The sequence below is a fragment of the Mus musculus genome, chromosome 12, assembly GCF_000001635.26.
Source record: "Mus musculus strain C57BL/6J chromosome 12, GRCm38.p6 C57BL/6J".
Lineage (NCBI taxonomy): Eukaryota > Metazoa > Chordata > Mammalia > Rodentia > Muridae > Mus > Mus musculus.
Genome location: NC_000078.6, coordinates 113137269 through 113154875, shown reverse-complemented (window position 1 = coordinate 113154875; position 17607 = coordinate 113137269). Strand labels below are relative to the sequence as shown.

Here is a 17607-nt window from a genome sequence, read left to right as displayed (position 1 = left end):
GGCCCAAGTCTACTCCAGTTGAGAGACGTGGATCTGGGCTCGAGGGGCTGGAAGTATGAGGAAGACAGGGGCCTTAAGGGTGGAAGACAACAGGGGAAAGTGAGTTTCTGCCCTTCACCCATACATCTCTTCCAGGTCCTCTGCAGGTCTGGTTGGACACCAAAGATACCCTCACCCCTCCTAGTAGGAAACTAATACCGAAGGTGGGCTTCTTCTACTCCATACTGTGGTCACCTCAAACACTATGGCCTCCACCTATTGAAATTCCAGAATCACCCAACAATACACACTACACTATACTACACTACACTGCAGACCACTTACTGGACTATCCAGCTTGTTCCTGCAGTGTAGGTGCCAAAGATGAACCCAGGCTAGACCAGGACACTGCTGAGACCTTTGTGACCTTGTTAAGTCCAAAGGGTTTTGAATGGCCAGTAGCATAGGGAAGGCAAAGCTGAGAGCTGCCTGGCTCTACAAGGGTTTCCAGAAAGCCCTTTCCACTGTCACCCTCAAATCCCATTAGAGCACTGGGTCACCCAGGGCACTCCTGTTCAGGGAAAAGGTGTCTGGGACCACGCTGAGCAGCTACAGAGCTCACCCACAAGGGTGCACTTCTGGGGACAGGGTGGGGTTGCAGGAAGTGAAAATGGAATAGATCAGGAATCCACACAACTCCCTCCCGAAACAGCTCAAAAAGGGAACCAAAGCAGCTCCCACTGATTCACCCTCTGAACTGCGGCCAGCCCCACCTACGCCATGTTCCTGCTGACCCCGACAGCCAGGACCTCACCCCAGGCCAGAACCACTACAGAACCAGGCGACAGGAACTTTACGGATCCTGAAGTTGGATGTAGGCCTGAAACTGCACCCCTCAAAGGGTAGTGGGCACCACTGCCTGCAGCAGCAGGAAAAGCAGTGCCCTGCATCAGGCCTGGGGTTGAGGCTCTCACTGTACACCCCTCTATCACACATCAGCAGACAAAAACACAGGACTTCCAAAGATCAGGTTTATTAAAGGCACTGAGGGTTCCCGAGAGCCCTGCTGTCCGGGGGTAAGGCCTGGCATGTGCCTGGGCGGGCAGGGAGAGTTTCCACAACCTGTAAGAAAGAGAGACAAATGTGAGCGCAAAGTTTTGTTATTTACTCTATTAGGGATGACTCTGTCCTGTAAACTGGTGGACTGGGTGGGATTGGAGATGGGGCTATACCTCGGTCTACTTGAAAGTGTGGCTCTCAGCTCCACCTCGCCCAAAGCCTGCCAAAGATAAAAAGAGGATAAGATAAAAAATAAGGATACTGACATGTTGGGAAAGGAGGCCGGCACTGGGAGGCCCGTTAGGGAAGAAGTCCGGCAACATACCTTTGGGCCCAAACATGGCGGAGTAGCAGGGATGATTGCAGTAGGGCTTGCCTTCATGCTACAAGGAAAAGAACAGTAGGGTTTACCTTCACCCCAACTCCTATAGCTCCTCCCTCTGCCCCCTAACGGCCCCTTACCTCAGCATGACCCCCAGAGGTCAGTGTCTTTCCACATTTCTCACACTTCAGGCAGGGACGATGCCAGTCCTTGCCTAGTGAAGTCACTCGCTCAGCTGCAGAAGCACAGATCCACTGTGAGACACTGGAGTCCCTGCAACCCCTCTTCAGCTGCACAGACACCCACACTTCATTCTTTCAATGTGGCAGCCCACCCTGTGTCCCCAGAGACCACTGTGCTCCAGAGAGGGTTAGGGGCAACTATGGTGCTCTCAAGCCAATCCCACCTCACAAACCAGAAGGGTCACCTTTTTGGTGGGATATTTTCTTTTAGGTTGTTTTTTGTTTTTGTTTTGAGACAGGGTTTTCCTGTGTAGCCCTGGCTGTCCTGGAACTCACTCCGTAGATCAGGCTGATCTTGAACTCACAGAGATGCTCCTGTCTCTGCCTCCCCGGACTAAAGCACTGGGACTAAAGGCGTGGGCTACCTGGCCACCCACCCATCCCGGCTCATTGGTGGGACACTTTTAAGTGTCACCATAGGGATATGACCCCCGAGGGCTTGTAGAGCTGGAGAGGAGGAGGCCTTCAGACTTGAGAGTGGAGGAGAACAAGTCTGGAGGATCTAAGGTTAGGTAAACCCAGTTAAAGTCCTCTGACCTCTGCACTAAACCTGGGCACACCCTTCTCCTCAGCAGGGGCAAGGGGACCTCTTAGTCACGCACTATCTCATAGAAGCCCTAGGGCGCGCAAACAGCAAGAAAACGAGCACCCGAGATCGAACCCCCCGGACGTGGTTTTGGGCGTCTGTTTCTACTTAGCATTGGGAGGGGCCACCCTAGTCCCGCGTTCCTTCCTATCCAGCAGGGACCCCGCCCAAGGCGCACAGACAGAAGGCGGGAGAGACAGCAGGATCCAGAGGCCAGGGTCACAGAGAAGGGGAGACCCACAAGCATGGGAGTCACAGAGACCTGGAGACCCAGAGACAAGGAAGCCAGAAGACCGACCCAGAAACATAAGAGCGAGTAGGCACAGATGTCGGTTCTGTTTAACACCAAATTGTCCCACCCTCAAGCCGCGGGCAAGATCTATGGGTTCTATCCCAGGCGATGCCCTGGACTCTAGACAGCCAGGTCCACCTGAACAGCCCAATATTGTCCGCCTCTGGACCACGCTTCCGCGTACCGCCTGCAGTACGCCCGCGGGCATGTGGAGAGAGGTTGGGATACCCAAGCGTGCTCACCGAAATACACCTCCTTGTCGCACTTGGGGCACTTCGGCATGGCGGTACCTGGTCCTGCACAAGTGGCTGCAGCTAGAAGGAAGTAGGTTGCAGGCTCTGGACTGGGTGGCGCCCGCCTGGTCCGCGCTTTTCAGGGACCCCGTGGCCCTGCCCTTTAAGGCCCCGCCCCCGCCCCACCCCCTCAGTCCGGGACTTGGACCCCTGGGAACGCTGATCCAGGCCGACTGGCCAAGAATGGTCATCTGGTTCATACTCGCCTCCGGCAAGATAAACTGGCCAAGGGCCATGCAGGGGTGCGGAGTCTTCCCGGGACCCTCTAAGCCCAGCGGCTCCTGCGGACCCAGGCCCCGCCCCCTGCCTGGGGCAGGGCAAGTCTCCGGTCTTGAATAGGGGTCGTTGAGTCCTCCCCTCGAAGGACCAAGAGCTCTGTCTAGCCTAGCGTTTTTTGCACCTGCAACGGCTAGCTGGAGACCGGGTAAGCACAGGAAACTTCTAAAGTGCAGATAAAGTGGGACGTGGTGTGTTTGCTTGTCCTACTAAAACTGGTGAGGCCAATCTGGTCTCTAGGGTGAGACCCTGTTTCAAAACACACGTGCGCATGTGAACACACACACAAATAAAGCGCAGAGAGACACAAATTAGCATTCAAGGATTCTGCACATATTTTGATGCTTCTTCGGAAAGAGTTGAGGACATTCAGAGTCTCAGCCTTGTAGCCCAACTCCTTCCAGCCTTTCCCAGATCTAACCCACGCAGACGCCAGGAGGTCCACTCTGGCTAGCCGCATGTGAACACCCTGACCTTTGGCAGCTGACTGGACTGCAGCCACAACTTCACCGGGGAACTCAGAAGAGGGGACTCCCATCCAGAAAAGCCCATCCTGCCACAGGAACTACAGACTCTAAGCTTGAGGACCTAACAACCTGAGGTTGGAGACTAGAGGTCAAGACAAGGAATTCGGGTGAGGCCATGCCCAGGCTGTTTCCCTGGTGCCTCGAGGCACAATTGATGAGTAGTCCTTATCTCTGGGAGAAGTGCCCAGAGCTCAGCGGTCCAAGTCCACTGCCCAGCTAAGGAGGAGGCTGAGCCGTGGTTGGTACCAGGTAGAGAACAGACTAAGCCTACAGTAAATATGGAGGGCTGGGAGGTTTCTACTGGCCTGAGCTTCAGAGTAGTTTGTAGGCTTAGTGGGGGTTAGGGGTTGGGGCTCTCTGATCGTTGCCTAGCAAGCTGACGATGCAGTTGCTGATAGCCGGACATTAAGTTCTCACTGTTCAGCCCTGACTGACACTCCTGTCCACACCCACCCATTTATCTGTCTCCAGACCTAGCTCTGGGCAAGGATCAGTCAGGGGTATTTCCATCTCCCTGGCCACTGCTGGGGTAGGGAGTCAGAACTCTCAGATGGGATTAGTGTTGCACCATGGGTCAGGGACTACCCACAGTTGCAAACGCAGCCCCTCTGGAACACTACCTTCCTCCTAGGGACCCTAACCTGAGGGTACAGCTCTGTCCCAAACTGGAGCTCCACAAATGCCCAGCTCTACAAAGACATTCTGAAGCTCTTCACTACCAGCTGGGGGCTCCAGAGCAGGGGTGAACACAAGCCCTACAAGGATAGACTTCCATCTTCTAGCCTATCATTACCTAAGACCCACCTAGAGGCCTGGATTGGCATCCCTGAGTGGTTTCTGGACTTAAGGCTGACTTTGCTCCCCCATCCACACCCCCAGGCCATTTCTTGTAATCTTTCAGTCTTTCTGTTAAAAAAAAAAAAAGGACATATTTCTATAGCTCCTGACTTAGTCTACAAAGGAGAGGGGAGGGGGAGAAGCATCCTATGGGCAGAGGTTCCGGAAGGGGAGATCTGAGCAAAGCCCTTGGTGATATAAGGAGAGGCCAGAGAAGTCCAGGACCATCCGGAAGGGTGGTGTCCCTACCAACACAGATCCCTGGGGCCTGACCACACACAAAGCACACTACCTCACTGTCCGTGGAAGAAGCCAACTGCTGCCTGCCAGGGGTGTGCACTGGGTGGAGGCACAAGGCACCTGGCAGACTGCTTCCTCTCTTCTCTGGGGTGTGTGTGTGTGTGTGTGTGTGTGTGTGTGTGTGTGTGTGTGTGTGTGTGTGTAGCAGAGGCTGAATGCTCGGATGCACATGCATATGCTAGGACCTGCAGGCATACCTGTGGGATGCATATCCTTTGGGGTGGCTCAACCTCCTGTGAGTGGTCTCTCTCTCAAAGCAAATAGCTATGTTTCTACGTATCTGCACTCAGGGATCTTGTTTTGGTTTGGTTTGGTTTGGTTTTTCCTGACAGGTTTCACTGTGTAGCCCTGGCTGTCTTGGAACTCACTCTGTAGACCAGGCTGGCCTCAAACTCAGGGACCCACCTGCCTCTCATTCCTAAGTGCTGGGATTAAAGGTGTATGCCACCACTACCTAGCTAACTTCCTACCTCTCACCCAAGAGACATGTGCTAAGTAAGGCAGGTGGGTCAATAACCCGGTCCACGTTCCTTCCATCCATTGCCCCTCCCAGAGATAGGTCCTCCTCCCATCCCTAAGTCTAGCCCCAACCCCAAGCCACAGGAACCTTCTTGGCCTTCCAGAATGTTGTTTCCTGTTGCCATGGTCACGGGAGGGGTGCCAAGGCAGGGGCCAAGGGCTGATACCTTCTTTGTTGGTACACAGCAGTTTTTTTCCAGACATTCCATTCAGACGTATCCACTTAAAGACACAAAGACATAATACAAGCTGTGGCATGGCTTCATAGGCCTGTGATGGGCTAGAACCATGCCAGAGACTGAGGCTACAAGAGCCTGATCTACAGAGCCAGACCTTGTCAAGAAATAAAGAAAAGGAAGAATGGAAGGAAGGAAGAATGGGAGGAAGGAAGAGAGGGAGAGAAAAAAGAGGAAAAGAGAAAAAAGTCGGGGATGGTGATGAAGAGACGGTAACACCATCTTGTTTGCTTAGCTCACAGCCCTTCACTCCCTCAAAAGTCACATCTGCCTTGGAAACGCTCGAGCCTGCTCTTAGCCTGAGAGCTCTTTTTCAGTACTTGAGGTGGAAGCAAGAAGATTCAAAGCTAACCTGAGCTACATAGATTATTTAAGGTCAGCCTGGGCTAAATGAGACTGACTCAAAAAATAACAAGAACAACAACAGGGCGGGCAGTCGGCTGGGGTTGGGGGTTGGGGAAGAAACTCTTCCGAAGCTTCCATAGTGCCTGCAAATGCCCCGCCCGCCCGCCAGCCCGCTGCTGCTACTGCGCCTCTAGTCAGACCTCTAGCCTTAGCCCTCTCAGGCGAGGCACAGCTGGTGTCAAAGCCCGGCCAGCCTTCCTGAGGACCAACCCTACACTCTCACCTGCCTCTCTTATCCCAGGCTATCCCTGGAGGAGGACGACTGACCAGGACTCCTGGGCTAAGTGAAGGCCTGCTGTGCTCTGCACAAGCACTCAAAGGGCACACGGTGATCTCTCCACTGCTTGTGCCAGGACAGCATAGAGACTATGGGGGAGGGGAGGCCACAGAACCATGATCTATCTGCTCAAGCCTTCTCTGTACACACCCATGCGCCCTCCACTGGCTGGGGAGCCACACCCCGAGGCCAGCCAGAGAAGGTAGGTAGGGCTGATGACCACTGAGGAATCTCAGAACCCACTCCCACTAGGAAAACTCAGCCGCTCAGGGAAGGGAGGGCCTCTGCAGTGTTGCAAAAACGACCTTTATCTACTAGCTCTCCTGGTACCTGGCTGAGGGTGTGGTCACGTGTGGAGATGTCCATCTAAGGGGTGGAGGTCATCTGAGCCTGCCCTATGTCCTCTGCTCTCTCTCAGGTACATATGCTGCCATACACACGTTAGAGAACATGCTGAGCCCAGACACACACAGCACAGGCCTCCTTAGGGCCCACCCTCCTCCTCCTCCTCCTCCCCCTCCTCCCCCCTCAGACCAGTGGAAGACATTTACAAGTTCCCAGGGCCTATTTTCAGCAGCTTGTCTCCAGGGACCCCCCCCCCCCCCCGTCTGGCACAAGATCTGGCCTTAGGGTAGGTCTGCAGGGATGGTTGACCACAGTCAGAAGGCATTGAACATTGCTTCACAGACAGGTTCCTCCACCCTTCAGGCCTTATGCCTCAGGCTTAGGCGGACAGCAATTAGATTCCTCCTTTTCCAGAAGTACACATCATAGCCAGGAAGGGAGCCATAGACAGTGGAAACAGGGTCCTTAGCCACCCTTCTCTCAGTAAGACTGCATTCTCTACCGGGGACCTATTATCTGGTCAGATGGGGTACCCTGCCCCCTGCCTTCCCTGAGGCCTGCCCTGTGCCCAGTGTCTGCTTCCTGGAACCAAAGCCCAGGAAGAACCGCCTGGAATTCCAGTCTCTCCAAACCAGCAGCTGATGGCCTGGAGCCCACCCCCGCAGTCAGTCTGGCCTGGGAAAAAGGGCTGCCCACACCTGGCACCCTGGGCTCCGGCCAGCCCGAACTGTACCCGCTCAATAGCCAGAGCACTAGCACATGGTGATCCTTTTGATACCCTGCCCACAGGCTTCAGCCAGCAGCCAGTGAGCAGGGCCAACCATGTCAGATCTAGAGATAAATGGGATCTGCTTGAGGAAGACTCGGGCAGAAGGGTTCCCAGGGCCGATGCAGGAGAAGCAAGGCTAGGCAGGAGGGAGGATGCTAGGGTGTTGGCCAGATGATCAAAGATTAAGGTATGTGGGGAGAAGGAGCCATAGGCTGGGCACCCCATAAAGAAGTCCAACTGAGTATACTGGTAAACAGAGAGGAGATCAGAAGGCCTGGTTGGAGAGTGCAGCAAGGCTAGATAGGTGGGTGGTGGTCGCGTGGAAGGGCGCGTCAGGGGAACTCCTGCAACTAAACTGTGTAGAGCAGCCTGGGCTGCGTCTCCTTGTGAGGTTCTGGACTCGGCAGAACTTGGAATGGAGTGAGATGGTCTGTTGGCATCTAGAGTCATCTCTGAGTCTAGCTGTTTATTTGGGAGATAGAAAAGCTCAGGGCACTCTCCCATAAGGGTGGATGCCAGACAAAGGCTTCTTATTCTCTCCTCCATCTTGGGTGCATCGGAAGCTGGTGCCACTGACGCGACCTGGCAACGCAGCGGACACCGCCTGGCAACAAGACCCAGACAAACAGTCGCAGCACCGCCGCGTTTCCACGACAACTCCTTGGAAACAAACACCAAGCAACGTCATCTTTCTCGGCAGGAAAAGCCAGATCCTGCCCTGCCCCTCCGATGTACAGCAAAGCTGGCCGCAGGGCGGGGATGGATCTGCCCTGGGAAGACCCCTGCCCTCGTGGCCCAACCAGGGGAATCCCCTTCTTGTCCTCAAAGGTTCCGCCCAGGATCGAGGAGAGCCCGCCCCTTCGATTCCTTCAGGCTGAGCTGGTGGAAGTCTTTCTGCTACTAGGGCTGACAATTCACCGTCCCCTCTACTCCCACGCGCCGCCAACCAAGAAGAGCCGGAGCTGCCCAGCTCAATCCAAAATGTGCAGCCAAGAAGCGGCGTCTTGGTGGGAAAGGTCATAAGGGGGCGGAGTCCCAGAGCCCAATACCTGCTGGCGAGGACCTCCCTTAGTGAGGGTGAAGAGAGGGGCAGACACCGGACTCTGAGGCCAGGACGTGACGTTGTGCATATGACAGTAGCCCCGGACACAGTTACACCAGTGTCAGTGGCCAACACGGCTGGACAAGAAATCAGGGACAAACCTGAAAAGCCTTCTTGCCCCGTGGCAGTGACCAGATCTGGGAGCCACTTGCCCCAGACGCGCTGAGTCTTGGATTGAAGGGAGCAGGATTAGCTGGGGCAGATCAGACGAGATTCCCCCAAGAAATTGAAATGCAGGGGCGCCGTCTAGTGGGCATTCGTGGAGAAGCAAGTGAAGGAAGAACACGCCCACTGCGAGAAGCGGGTTCTAGTCCCAGAAGCTGGGCCACTTGAGGAGACAGGGTTCACTGCCTCACTTCAAACCCAGACCCTTGCCTAACAGACTGTTCACATTCTGTTACTGGGCCATACACTAGAGACAAGTCAGGGTGGTCAAAGGCCTTGTCCTATGGACATAGTGGGAAACAGCCGTAGCTGAGCATGGTCAGACTGGTGTCTAACAGCACCCTTAATCTCCCATGAACTTCTCTGCCCTGTACCAGGCCGTCCTCCACTTCAGGTTCCACCCAGTTCTCACCAGCTCCACATGCTCTGCCCAGGACCTTTCTGGTCCCTGCCTCCAGGCCTCATTTACATGGCTCCTGCTTTTCTCAAGTTGGACTTCACACACCTGTGAGGTGTTCCGCCATGCTCATCACAGGTATATACCTCATTTCTGTCCTCCATGGATTCCATCTGTCCATCATCCGGACCCCTTTCCTTCCCTCCTCTGCCCAGTACAGCTCCTCGCTGCTTCCCACACACTTCACCGTTGGCACTGATGCCTGTCAGCCTCCCCAGTTCAGAAATGTCTTTGGACTACATCCCTACCAATACTGGGCCCATGGATACAAGGGGATGTCTGTGGAGAAAGGGGTACGGTCTTGTGTTTATATGCAACACACACACACACACACACACACACACACACACACACACACACACACACACACGACACTGGGTCTTGCAATCCTCAAACCAAACTATTTATTGACAGCAAAAGTCTCCATAGCCATGAACCATGTGAGGGTAGGTAGGGAGTAGTGTGGAACCAGCAGAGGGCTCCTCGCAAGGGCGCCAGCCATCACCCTGGGAATGCTGTGAGCTCACGGCCATCACCGGCAAGCAGAGCATAAATAATACTGGTGGGCAGGTGTGGGCAAAGGGATATATCATAGGACAGTCACCTTGGAGAGCTATCAGGGACACAGGAACACAGGACCCATGGGGCTACGGAGGCACACAGACAGGAAGTAAACGGTGGGCAGCACGGGACACGCCAAGGTGACAAAGGGGGCTGAAGCTCTGGGACTATCCAGGCTTTCTCCTCCACCACTTAGGTCCCGGATTTGCAGGCGAGACACGCTGAGGCAGGACTAGGCAACAGGCCACTTTGCCTCCGGGTCAAACAGGGGGACCCCGAGGACAGCATCTGCAGATCTAGGGCTGAACTGTGCCTTCCGGGTCCTTGTCGTAGATATAGCTGCCCACAGCACCAGTATTCACTCCTGCGGAGAAAAGTGCCCGGCGTGGCTGAGCGGGAACGAACAGGGATCTGGGGAGGGAAAGAGGTCCTCACCTCCTCCACCGGGACTCTACTCACCTTTGGGTCCAAAGAGTATTCCATAGCAAGGCTTGTGGCAGTAGGGCTGGCCATCGTGCTGTGGGCAGTGGAGGGAGAGGAGCTGAGCACAGACCCCCTCCCTTCCTTTACCTCCCCAAACAGGCCAAGACCTTCATGATGTGCTAGTCAGCTCCCTGAGGACTCAGAGGCTTCAAAGGTCATGTACAGGCCCACTCACTCTGACAGGAATAGCAGAGCCCCAGGGAGTATCTGCAGAATCTGCCCTCTAGTGGCCAGAGGCAGTACATCTAGCCTAGGGCAACCCCAGATCAGGGAGTGGCAGAATTCCCGAATCCTTACTCCTGAGTGCTCTTCTTCCCTGTCCCCTCCTACGTCCCAAGTGCACCCCTTACCTCAGCATGCCCGCCTGGGGTCAGGGTCTTGGAGCAGCGCTCACAGCGCAGGCAGGGCCGGTGCCAGTCCTTGCCCAGAGAGGTCACCTTCTCAGCTGGGAGGGAGGAGAAGGGTGGTTGGTGGTAACCCCAAGGCAGAGGCACGATGTCCCTTGGATGTACGTCCCTTGAGTCAGCGGGGTAGGGAGTCACTTACCGAAGTACACTCTCTTGTTGCATCGAGGACACATGTTGGGCTCCCCAGTGAATGTGGTGACACTAGAGGCTGAAGGGGTGAAACTGGGTCAGGGTGGACCTTGGTTACCCATATCCAACTCCCACCCAGAGCCCGTCCCCACCTTTGCTGGGACCCTTGGGGGGGCCGCTGGTCTTTCGCTCCTCAGTTCTCACCACAGGGACCTCGATGGGGCCAGTGACCTGAGGGGCCTCGGTCTGAGGCTTCTCGTAGATGTAGGAGCCAGCGCCCCCGATGTTCACGCCTGTAGATGATGGGTATGCCAGGAGATTAATGGCTAGAGGCCCTGACCCCACCCATCTCACACAGAGCTTCTCCCAAAGTTGCTTCTTGGCTTTCAGGATAGGAAGGGCACAGGGAAGGAAAGAGCAGACCAAGCCCCAACATACACAGGAGCTGTCCCAGGTCTGAGGCTCCAGCATACACAGGGGCTGTCCCAGGTCTGAGGCCTGGCTAGGACCCTGCTCACTTTGTTTGTTTGTTTGTTTGTTTTTGTTTTTCGAGACAGGGCTTCTCTGTGCAGCCATGGCTGTCCTGGAACTCACTCTGGCCTTGAACTCAGAAATCCCCCTGCCTCTGCCTCCCAAGTGCTGGGTGGGATTAAGGAGTGCTCCACCACTGCTTGGCTGGGACCCTGCTTACTTTACCTTTGGGTCCAAACAGCGTGGCATAGCAGGGCTTGTGGCAGAAGGGCTTCCCATCATGCTCAGCATGGCCGCCGGGGGTCAGTGTCTTGTTGCAGCGCTCACACTTGAGACAGAACTTGTGCCAGTCCTTGCCCAGGGAGCTCACCTTCTCAGCTGTAGAGAGGAAGAGGAGGAGGAGGTCAAAGCATCGTGCCTGTTCCTCCTCTTCTTGCAGTCCAGAAGGTTCCAGGTCCCACACCCTTGCATTTTACATCCCCTGGCAGACATCAAGCTCCACTCCCACCCCGCCCATGGTGACTCCGAGATTAGGCTACTGTTTACAGAGACTCCCTCAGCCATCCTGGAGCCCTTTGTCCTTGCTCATCCCGAAAAAGTGGTCTCAGGCTGTGCACCTGGTTTAACCCCTCAGTGTCTTGCTCTCTGCACCTATTTATTATACCTTGCTCCTCAAAACCTCACCCTCATGGTGCGTCTCCTCACACCTCTCCCCCTCCCCACAGAGCCAGGCAGAGTCCCCGAGGCCAAGAGAAAAGCCCTTGATTTTCAGCACCAGGTGAGGGAACACCAGTCCTGGCTGCCGCGGGACCACCAGGAAAGATCCCTATTTGGTTTCCTCGTCCTAAGCCCTGAGACCTCACTCCACCCAACCCACTGCCTCCAGCTGCCAGTTTGGCGCCAAAGGTTTGTGATGAGCAGCTGAGGGCTGTGGACCCCACCCCGCAACCGCCAGGGCAATGACTGCCGAGCCACATCCCAATGGACGGAAGCCTGGGCCTCCCCAAGGGAGTAAGGCAGGAAAAGGGTGGAGAAGTGGGCAGGAAGAAGGGCCTGAGCTGAGAGCAAGCAGAGCCGGAATTCCAAAGGGAAGGGGCCAGGCCAGAGTGGCGGGGGAGGAGGGAGGGGTGTTTATGCTTGCTTGGCTCTGGCACTCCACTCAGAGGATAACAGAAACAGCCAGCTCTCCAGCCTTCCTTTCTCAAGAGCGGCCCACTGGTCCCTCTGGGGCCATGCCTCCTCTGGACAACCTTGGCAAACGCCAGGGAGCACAGCCTACTGTGAGAGACCCCTCCCCCTGCTGGGAAGTGCTGCCGCTGGGCAGCAAGCCTGGATCCTCCATGTGGCTAAGTCTGGCTCTCCGCAGCCCTAACTTGCTGGACACGGGCAGGTGTTCCCCAGGAACCCCCCACCCGACCCTTGTCCTGGGACAGTACTGTTTAGTTTCCTTTCCTAAGACACAGGTGAGCCAGAACAGGCAGGAGCTACCTGGATGGCAAGCAGGCTTGGCTCCCATGCCTGGCATTCTTTCTTGGGACAGTGATAAGATTGTTGGGATGGTCATCAGTGGCTGTGGCAGCTGCAGCTCAAGGCTGCCAAAACCACTATGTTCTGGCCAGCTCTGGGATGTGGGCCATGTATGGGGCAGGGAGCTGACCCTCAGACCCACTGGTTGGGTCGATGGCCCCATTACAGACCCAAATTGGGAATACAGCATTGATTAGGTCTAATAGCTTGGAAGGGAATGGTCTCCCTACTTGGCCATGTGTTCTGGAAGAAAAATCGGACTCACAGCACCCTGGGGTCCCTTGGACCTAGCGTTTACTCAGAAGTGGACTGCCAGGGCACAGCCTAGCTGGGCAGAGAGGGCATTATTCTGGACCCCCATCGCCTTCCCACAGAACAGAAGCCAGCCGACTCTGAGGAGCCTTTGTTTTCTGCTGAGAGCCAGAGGCGCCCAAGCAGGCAGAGTGCTTTTTCCGGGTGCCCTGTTGGCCAAGGCCCCAGAGAGTCCAGAGCTGGCCTGGTCTGGAGCAAAGTCATACAGAGAGGCCCTGAAGACCGTCTTCACTCGGGGGCTTGTTAAACATCTCTCTGTAGGAAAAGGGCTGAAATCAGGCAATCTGTCCCCTCCAGGAGGCAACAGGAAACCCCTGGCTCCAGGCCACCCAGAGCAACTCCAAGCCAAATCCGGTCCCTCCACTCTGGGAACAAACAAAAGTGGCCTCTCCTCTCCTCCCGTCATCTGAAGTTCACTGACCTGGACACTGCTGTTTGGGGAAGAGCATAAGAGTCCCTGTCCTTTCATGTCCCTGTCTTCCTCTATTCTGGCCCTGAGTCTATTTTTCAGTGGCAGCTATACTGCTACTCTGGCAAAGTTGCTCAGCTAGGAACACAGCCCCAGGAGGTTAGCAGATCAGGAACCAGGGGATGCTTGATAAAGGTGATTGCCTTCAGGGGCTACCTTAGCAGGAACCAATTCCTGCATACCATAGCTTCCTTCCCAGATGGCCTTGACCTCCAAGAGGCCAGGGTCCTAGTCACCCAGTGCACTCTCAAGCTCATGGAGAAATACGTGTCACCATGCCCCACCCCGGGTGAAACTGCAGAGGCAAATGGCCAAGAAAAGGAGCAAGCTGGGGCATGTAAGAGGCAGAAGCCAAGGTCGCCCCCGCTTGGACTGAATCCGAAATCCCAGACCTGGCCCAACGGCCTGGGCAGAGGTCGAAGTGAGCACTGGGGTCACTCACTACTATGGGTCACACTAGTGGGCCCATGTGCAGGCTGGGAAGCAGCCATAAGGTGAAGAGATGCCGGAAACCAGGGGATCTCAACGGACCAGTCTCGGGCGTCGGACCTCATTGGATCCCGCCCCGAAGAGCGTCCCTGAAGAAGGGCGATAAGCTGAACATGCGGGTGGCCAGGAGGGCGCTCCTGGCCCCGGCCGACCAGGACTTTGCGTACCTAGACCAGTGCCTACCGAGCGCTTCGGAACCCACCCGACGCCACCCGCTTCTCCAGAATCCCAGATGGTATCCCTCGCCCCGCGTAGCACTACCTTCGAGCCTCGGGCCGCACCCGCGAAAACAGCGTGGCGAGCTTAGCTACCGATCGGATCGCGCATCCCAAGACGGTGGCTGCGCACCCCATCCGTGTACATTCCGGGGTGTGGCTCTCAGCCAGGAGCCTGGAGGCGAAGGCGGACGGCGGGTGGATACTCACCGAAGTATACGGTCTTGTCACACTTGGGACACTTGGAGGCCATGGTCGGTGCGCTCGGTCGGTCCGCGCCCTCCACCCGCGCTCGTCTCTGTGCCGCCGCCCGCGCCTGCCCCGCCCGCCCCCGGACGTCGATTGGCTCCGAGACCTGGGCGGGGCCTCTGGAGCCCGCCCCCTAGACGCCAGCAGCTGGGCGCGCTGCAGGCGGGGCGCACCTGCCAGGGTCGGAAGGGCCCGGCCTAGCGCCCCCTACCCCGGAGTGAGGTGGCGTCCACAGGGATCGCCCGAGGATTCCATGGCCACATAGTGATCTCTAGCTGTAGAACGGACTTGGGATCCCCAGCTTTAGGTCTCGAGGTCCGGGCCTGCTCGTGGTAGAAGGGGGCACGAGAAGCCCGCGGGACGCGCCCCCGCCCCTCGCGCCTCCCGGCGCCGCCTCCCTTTGTTGCCTCGTTTCTATAGCAACGGTCTCGCAGCACAGAAGCACGAAGCATCGGATTCCGGGCGGGGCGCCGCGGTCCTGTCTGTGGTGCTGAAGGAGGGGCGGGCGAGGCTCACTTGTAAGCGCCACCACTTCCAAAAACAGCTTAAGAAACCACTGGGATGAGTGGGGGCGGGGTGGCGTCAGCCAGAGCAGGCTCTGACGGGGCCGCAGGTGCACTTGCCTCTAAGGCACTTTTATCCTTGGAGGAATGGGGTACCTGCGAATTTCCTCCGCGGCAAGTGTTGTGGGCTAATACCCCCTTCTGTGAGGTTGCTGCTGCTCTTCCTCAGACTAAGAGTCTCTGACTCCCACAATGCTGGCCCCAAAGCATTCTGTAGAGCAGCAGAGCCAGAAATCCTGCTTGTCCTCAGAATAGTCCCCTTCCAGTTTCCTTCCCACTAAGGGCTTGCTTGCCGTCCCACCCTCCTTACTTTCTGACTCCCATGGACCTACAGGCCTCTCTCTGAGCCTCTTGACCCAACCTGAGCCTTGGGCCTGGGGAACAAACACTCTACAAGTCTCAAACCCTGATGACCCTGCCCAGTATGGACAGCTGACTCCAGAGAAACCCCTCCCACACTTTCCTCACTGCCGTGCTGGAGACCCACATTTCATTTCTGTGTCCAGCCCATGGACTGGGAGCCAAGTGGTCCCAGGTACCAGGCATGTTGGTAATCCCTGGCCTACTCTTATAGCTCCATGTGGTGGCCTTCCTTTGTACACATATCCTGCAGTAACTGCCATTTCCATGGTGACAACAGCCCAGAAACGTGCCACCCCCTCCAAGCCTGACTGACCAGCCAGACCAGCTCCCCCTGGCACCTGTGGACACATGCCAGCCAAGGTGAGAGGCAGGCAAGGAAGCCTTCCTGGACAGACCCTTCGCTCACAGCCAGGTTCCTGTTCAGGCTGAATGTATAGGTGTCCTGACTTCCAACCCAAGCATCCATTACTGCGCCCCCTCCAGCTTCCCATTTAGGAGTCCTGTGGACCTCTAGGTACCAGCCTGCTTGACCACTCCACCGCTAATATCTGCCGTGAAAGACAGGGCTGACTGGGCTAAGCACAGCTAGTCTTCTAAAAAGGCCTCAAGGGTGCCCGGCCACAATGAGAGTGGATAGGAGTAGGCCCCCTCCCGGGGCAATCCTGGCTGGATGCCCAGGGCGAGAAGGGGATGGAGAGGGCCGGGTAAGAGTTCCTAATTGCTGCTTCTGTCCTACCTCCTCTGCTGGGTCCCTGGATGATGAAGGAGGGCTATGGGGCTGTTGTGAGCCTGGCAGGAAGGCACACGGGCCAATGACAAACAGTAACCTTGACCTCCACACCTGAGGCTGTAACAGGATCGCATGGGCAGGCACAGAAAGGCACCTCTGGACACACACCAGCCAAGGGAAGAGGTAGGTAGAGGCTTCCACAGTGCCTTTTGGGACAGGGTCCCTCCTTTCTCAGCTAGGATGGACTCATTTGTGTCCTGGTAGATGGTGTGGTGTGGAGCAGGTCAGCAGCTCTCTTCTCTAGGGCCCCAACAAGATAAGAAATACAGTGGAATTCTATCTTCACGTGTCCTGTCATCCAGGGCAGGGTCACAGATCTACCGTGGGAACCTATGGCCAGGAATGGTAAGGCCTGGAATGGAGGCTCTGAGCTACGTCCAGGTCGTCAAGTCAGCACCAGTCTCTCGGGTCACTGCCTGACCATTGTAGAATGGGTCCTACCTGTTTTTCTCATTAAAAGGCTTCAGGATAGTGTAGATTACTTTCCTGGGCCCATGAACCACCAGCCTATGTCTAATTCCCGTTCTTCACCTTGGCTTTCATGTCCAATAGTCTTGGCCCTGTTTCTATAGTGGGCACTGGAGCCCACTTAGGAATGTCAGTAAAAAAGAGACCTGTGTCTGTGGAAAGCTGAGGGAACTAGGCCAGAAGGGGCTTCGTCTGGACCTCGATGGAGCCATGCTCCCCAGACTCCCGATGGGAAAAGGACTCACAGGAGGCCCTTGAAGAGAGTAGTGGAGGACAAGGTAGAGGCCAGAGCAACCGGGAGAAGCCCAATGACCCTGGGGACGTGAGTAGGGTATATGTCACAGCACTGTCCCGGACACCTGGCCTGTCACCCCGATAAGCCCCATCACAAGCTCAGGGAAGCTGAGATACCCCTTATCTGTATCTCAAGTGGGAACATAAATGGTTTCTATTTTAATCCCGACTGCGATTTCTACACATCACAGGCGCCTGAGGAGGGCAAGGGGGGCCAGGAGGCAGGGGCCAAAAGACTCCACTGTTCCCAGAAAGGGTCTGAGCCTCCTCTTGGCCAGCTGAGGCTGCAGCAGCCTGAGGGGCGATGGCCTGCAGAGCCAGACCTCCTCTCTCCCTCCCGTAGCTGGCCAGGCCCGCACCTGTCTCTGGGCCTGCGAGGCTAAGCGCAGGCAGAGATAGGATTTCTGAGCAGAAATATGAGCAAATTCTTGAGAAAAGCACACCTGCCAGGGCAGCACAGCTTAGCACAGAAAGCCCGACAGCTGGGGCAAGGGATCTGCTGGGCACAGGGGGTGGGCCCTGGACCTTAAGCTTCTGTGCCAAGCTGACCCAGGTAGAAAACCCTGGTAGAAAAAAGTTGTGGGGCCTCAGGTAGGGTCAGCTCTCAGTGTGGCACGTGAGACACTGTTTCTGCACAAGGCATCCTCTGTGCCCAGTCCCCCTTGGAAGGGCAGCAGGCCCTTGACCAAAGGCCTACAGGAATAGGTCTCAGAGTGATATTCTCTGCCAGCCTGAGTAAGACCCCCAGCGCTAAGCTGACCCTAGCTATGGCTACTGCCCATCTTTCTGCCAAGGGATGCCCTGGGTATTCTGGGTATTGGAGCAGCCT

General features: G+C 56.2%; 3 protein-coding genes and 1 long non-coding RNA gene across 6 annotated transcripts; 1 reads left to right on the top strand and 3 right to left on the bottom strand.

The window, feature by feature from the left end:
- Positions 1-996: 996 nt before the first annotated feature.
- On the bottom strand, positions 997-2864 carry Crip1 (cysteine-rich protein 1 (intestinal)). The gene is made up of 5 exons (NM_007763.3): positions 2723-2864; positions 1501-1595; positions 1364-1421; positions 1212-1258; positions 997-1101 (listed from the first exon to the last, which is right to left on the bottom strand). The coding sequence occupies exons 1-4, from the start codon at positions 2760-2762 to the stop codon at positions 1218-1220; spliced, it is 234 nt and encodes a 77-aa protein (NP_031789.1). The 5' UTR covers positions 2763-2864; the 3' UTR covers positions 997-1101; positions 1212-1217.
- A 3893-nt stretch (positions 2865-6757) lies between these two features.
- On the bottom strand, positions 6758-8414 carry Gm30599 (predicted gene, 30599). Its single transcript, XM_006516447.4, has 2 exons — positions 8314-8414; positions 6758-7924 (listed from the first exon to the last, which is right to left on the bottom strand). The coding sequence occupies exons 1-2, from the start codon at positions 8392-8394 to the stop codon at positions 7016-7018; spliced, it is 990 nt and encodes a 329-aa protein (XP_006516510.1). The 5' UTR covers positions 8395-8414; the 3' UTR covers positions 6758-7015.
- Positions 8415-9369: 955 nt separating this feature from the next.
- On the bottom strand, positions 9370-14640 carry Crip2 (cysteine rich protein 2). 3 transcript variants are annotated; one of them, NM_024223.2, is made up of 7 exons: positions 14262-14640; positions 11265-11417; positions 10721-10861; positions 10579-10647; positions 10383-10477; positions 10009-10066; positions 9370-9913 (listed from the first exon to the last, which is right to left on the bottom strand). In NM_024223.2, the coding sequence occupies exons 1-7, from the start codon at positions 14302-14304 to the stop codon at positions 9846-9848; spliced, it is 627 nt and encodes a 208-aa protein (NP_077185.1). In that variant the 5' UTR covers positions 14305-14640; the 3' UTR covers positions 9370-9845. The 3 variants fall into 3 exon arrangements, with proteins under 3 accessions (NP_077185.1, NP_001334372.1, XP_030102750.1); NM_001347443.1 differs by having other exon boundaries at positions 14098-14271; XM_030246890.1 differs by lacking the exon at positions 14262-14640 and adding an exon at positions 11724-11882.
- Positions 14641-14735: 95 nt separating this feature from the next.
- Positions 14736-16521, top strand: F930026P19Rik (RIKEN cDNA F930026P19 gene). The gene is made up of 4 exons (NR_165646.1): positions 14736-14818; positions 15477-15586; positions 15992-16139; positions 16221-16521. It is a non-coding gene; the product is annotated as an RIKEN cDNA F930026P19 gene (long non-coding RNA).
- Positions 16522-17607: the final 1086 nt, after the last annotated feature.

What these genes read in the sequence shown, in the direction of transcription:
- Crip2 (NM_024223.2), bottom strand. Translation starts at nt 14,304, where the DNA reads ATGGCCTCCAAGTGTCCCAAGTGTGACAAGACCGTATACTTCG. An exon ending in CAACAAGAGAGTGTACTTCG is followed by an intron (nt 10,478 to 10,578) that starts GTAAGTGACTCC and finishes CCTCCCTCCCAG; the next exon opens with CTGAGAAGGTGACCTCTCTG. An exon ending in CCCCAGGCGGGCATGCTGAG is followed by an intron (nt 10,067 to 10,382) that starts GTAAGGGGTGCA and finishes CACTGCCCACAG; the next exon opens with CACGATGGCCAGCCCTACTG.
- Gm30599 (XM_006516447.4), bottom strand. Translation starts at nt 8,394, where the DNA reads ATGCACAACGTCACGTCCTGGCCTCAGAGTCCGGTGTCTGCCCCTCTC. An exon ending in AGGGAGGTCCTCGCCAGCAG is followed by an intron (nt 7,925 to 8,313) that starts GTATTGGGCTCT and finishes TTTGTTTCCAAG; the next exon opens with GAGTTGTCGTGGAAACGCGG.
- Crip1 (NM_007763.3), bottom strand. Translation starts at nt 2,762, where the DNA reads ATGCCGAAGTGCCCCAAGTGCGACAAGGAGGTGTATTTCG. An exon ending in CGACAAGGAGGTGTATTTCG is followed by an intron (nt 1,596 to 2,722) that starts GTGAGCACGCTT and finishes GTGCTTCTGCAG; the next exon opens with CTGAGCGAGTGACTTCACTA. An exon ending in CGCCATGTTTGGGCCCAAAG is followed by an intron (nt 1,259 to 1,363) that starts GTATGTTGCCGG and finishes TATCTTTGGCAG; the next exon opens with GCTTTGGGCGAGGTGGAGCT.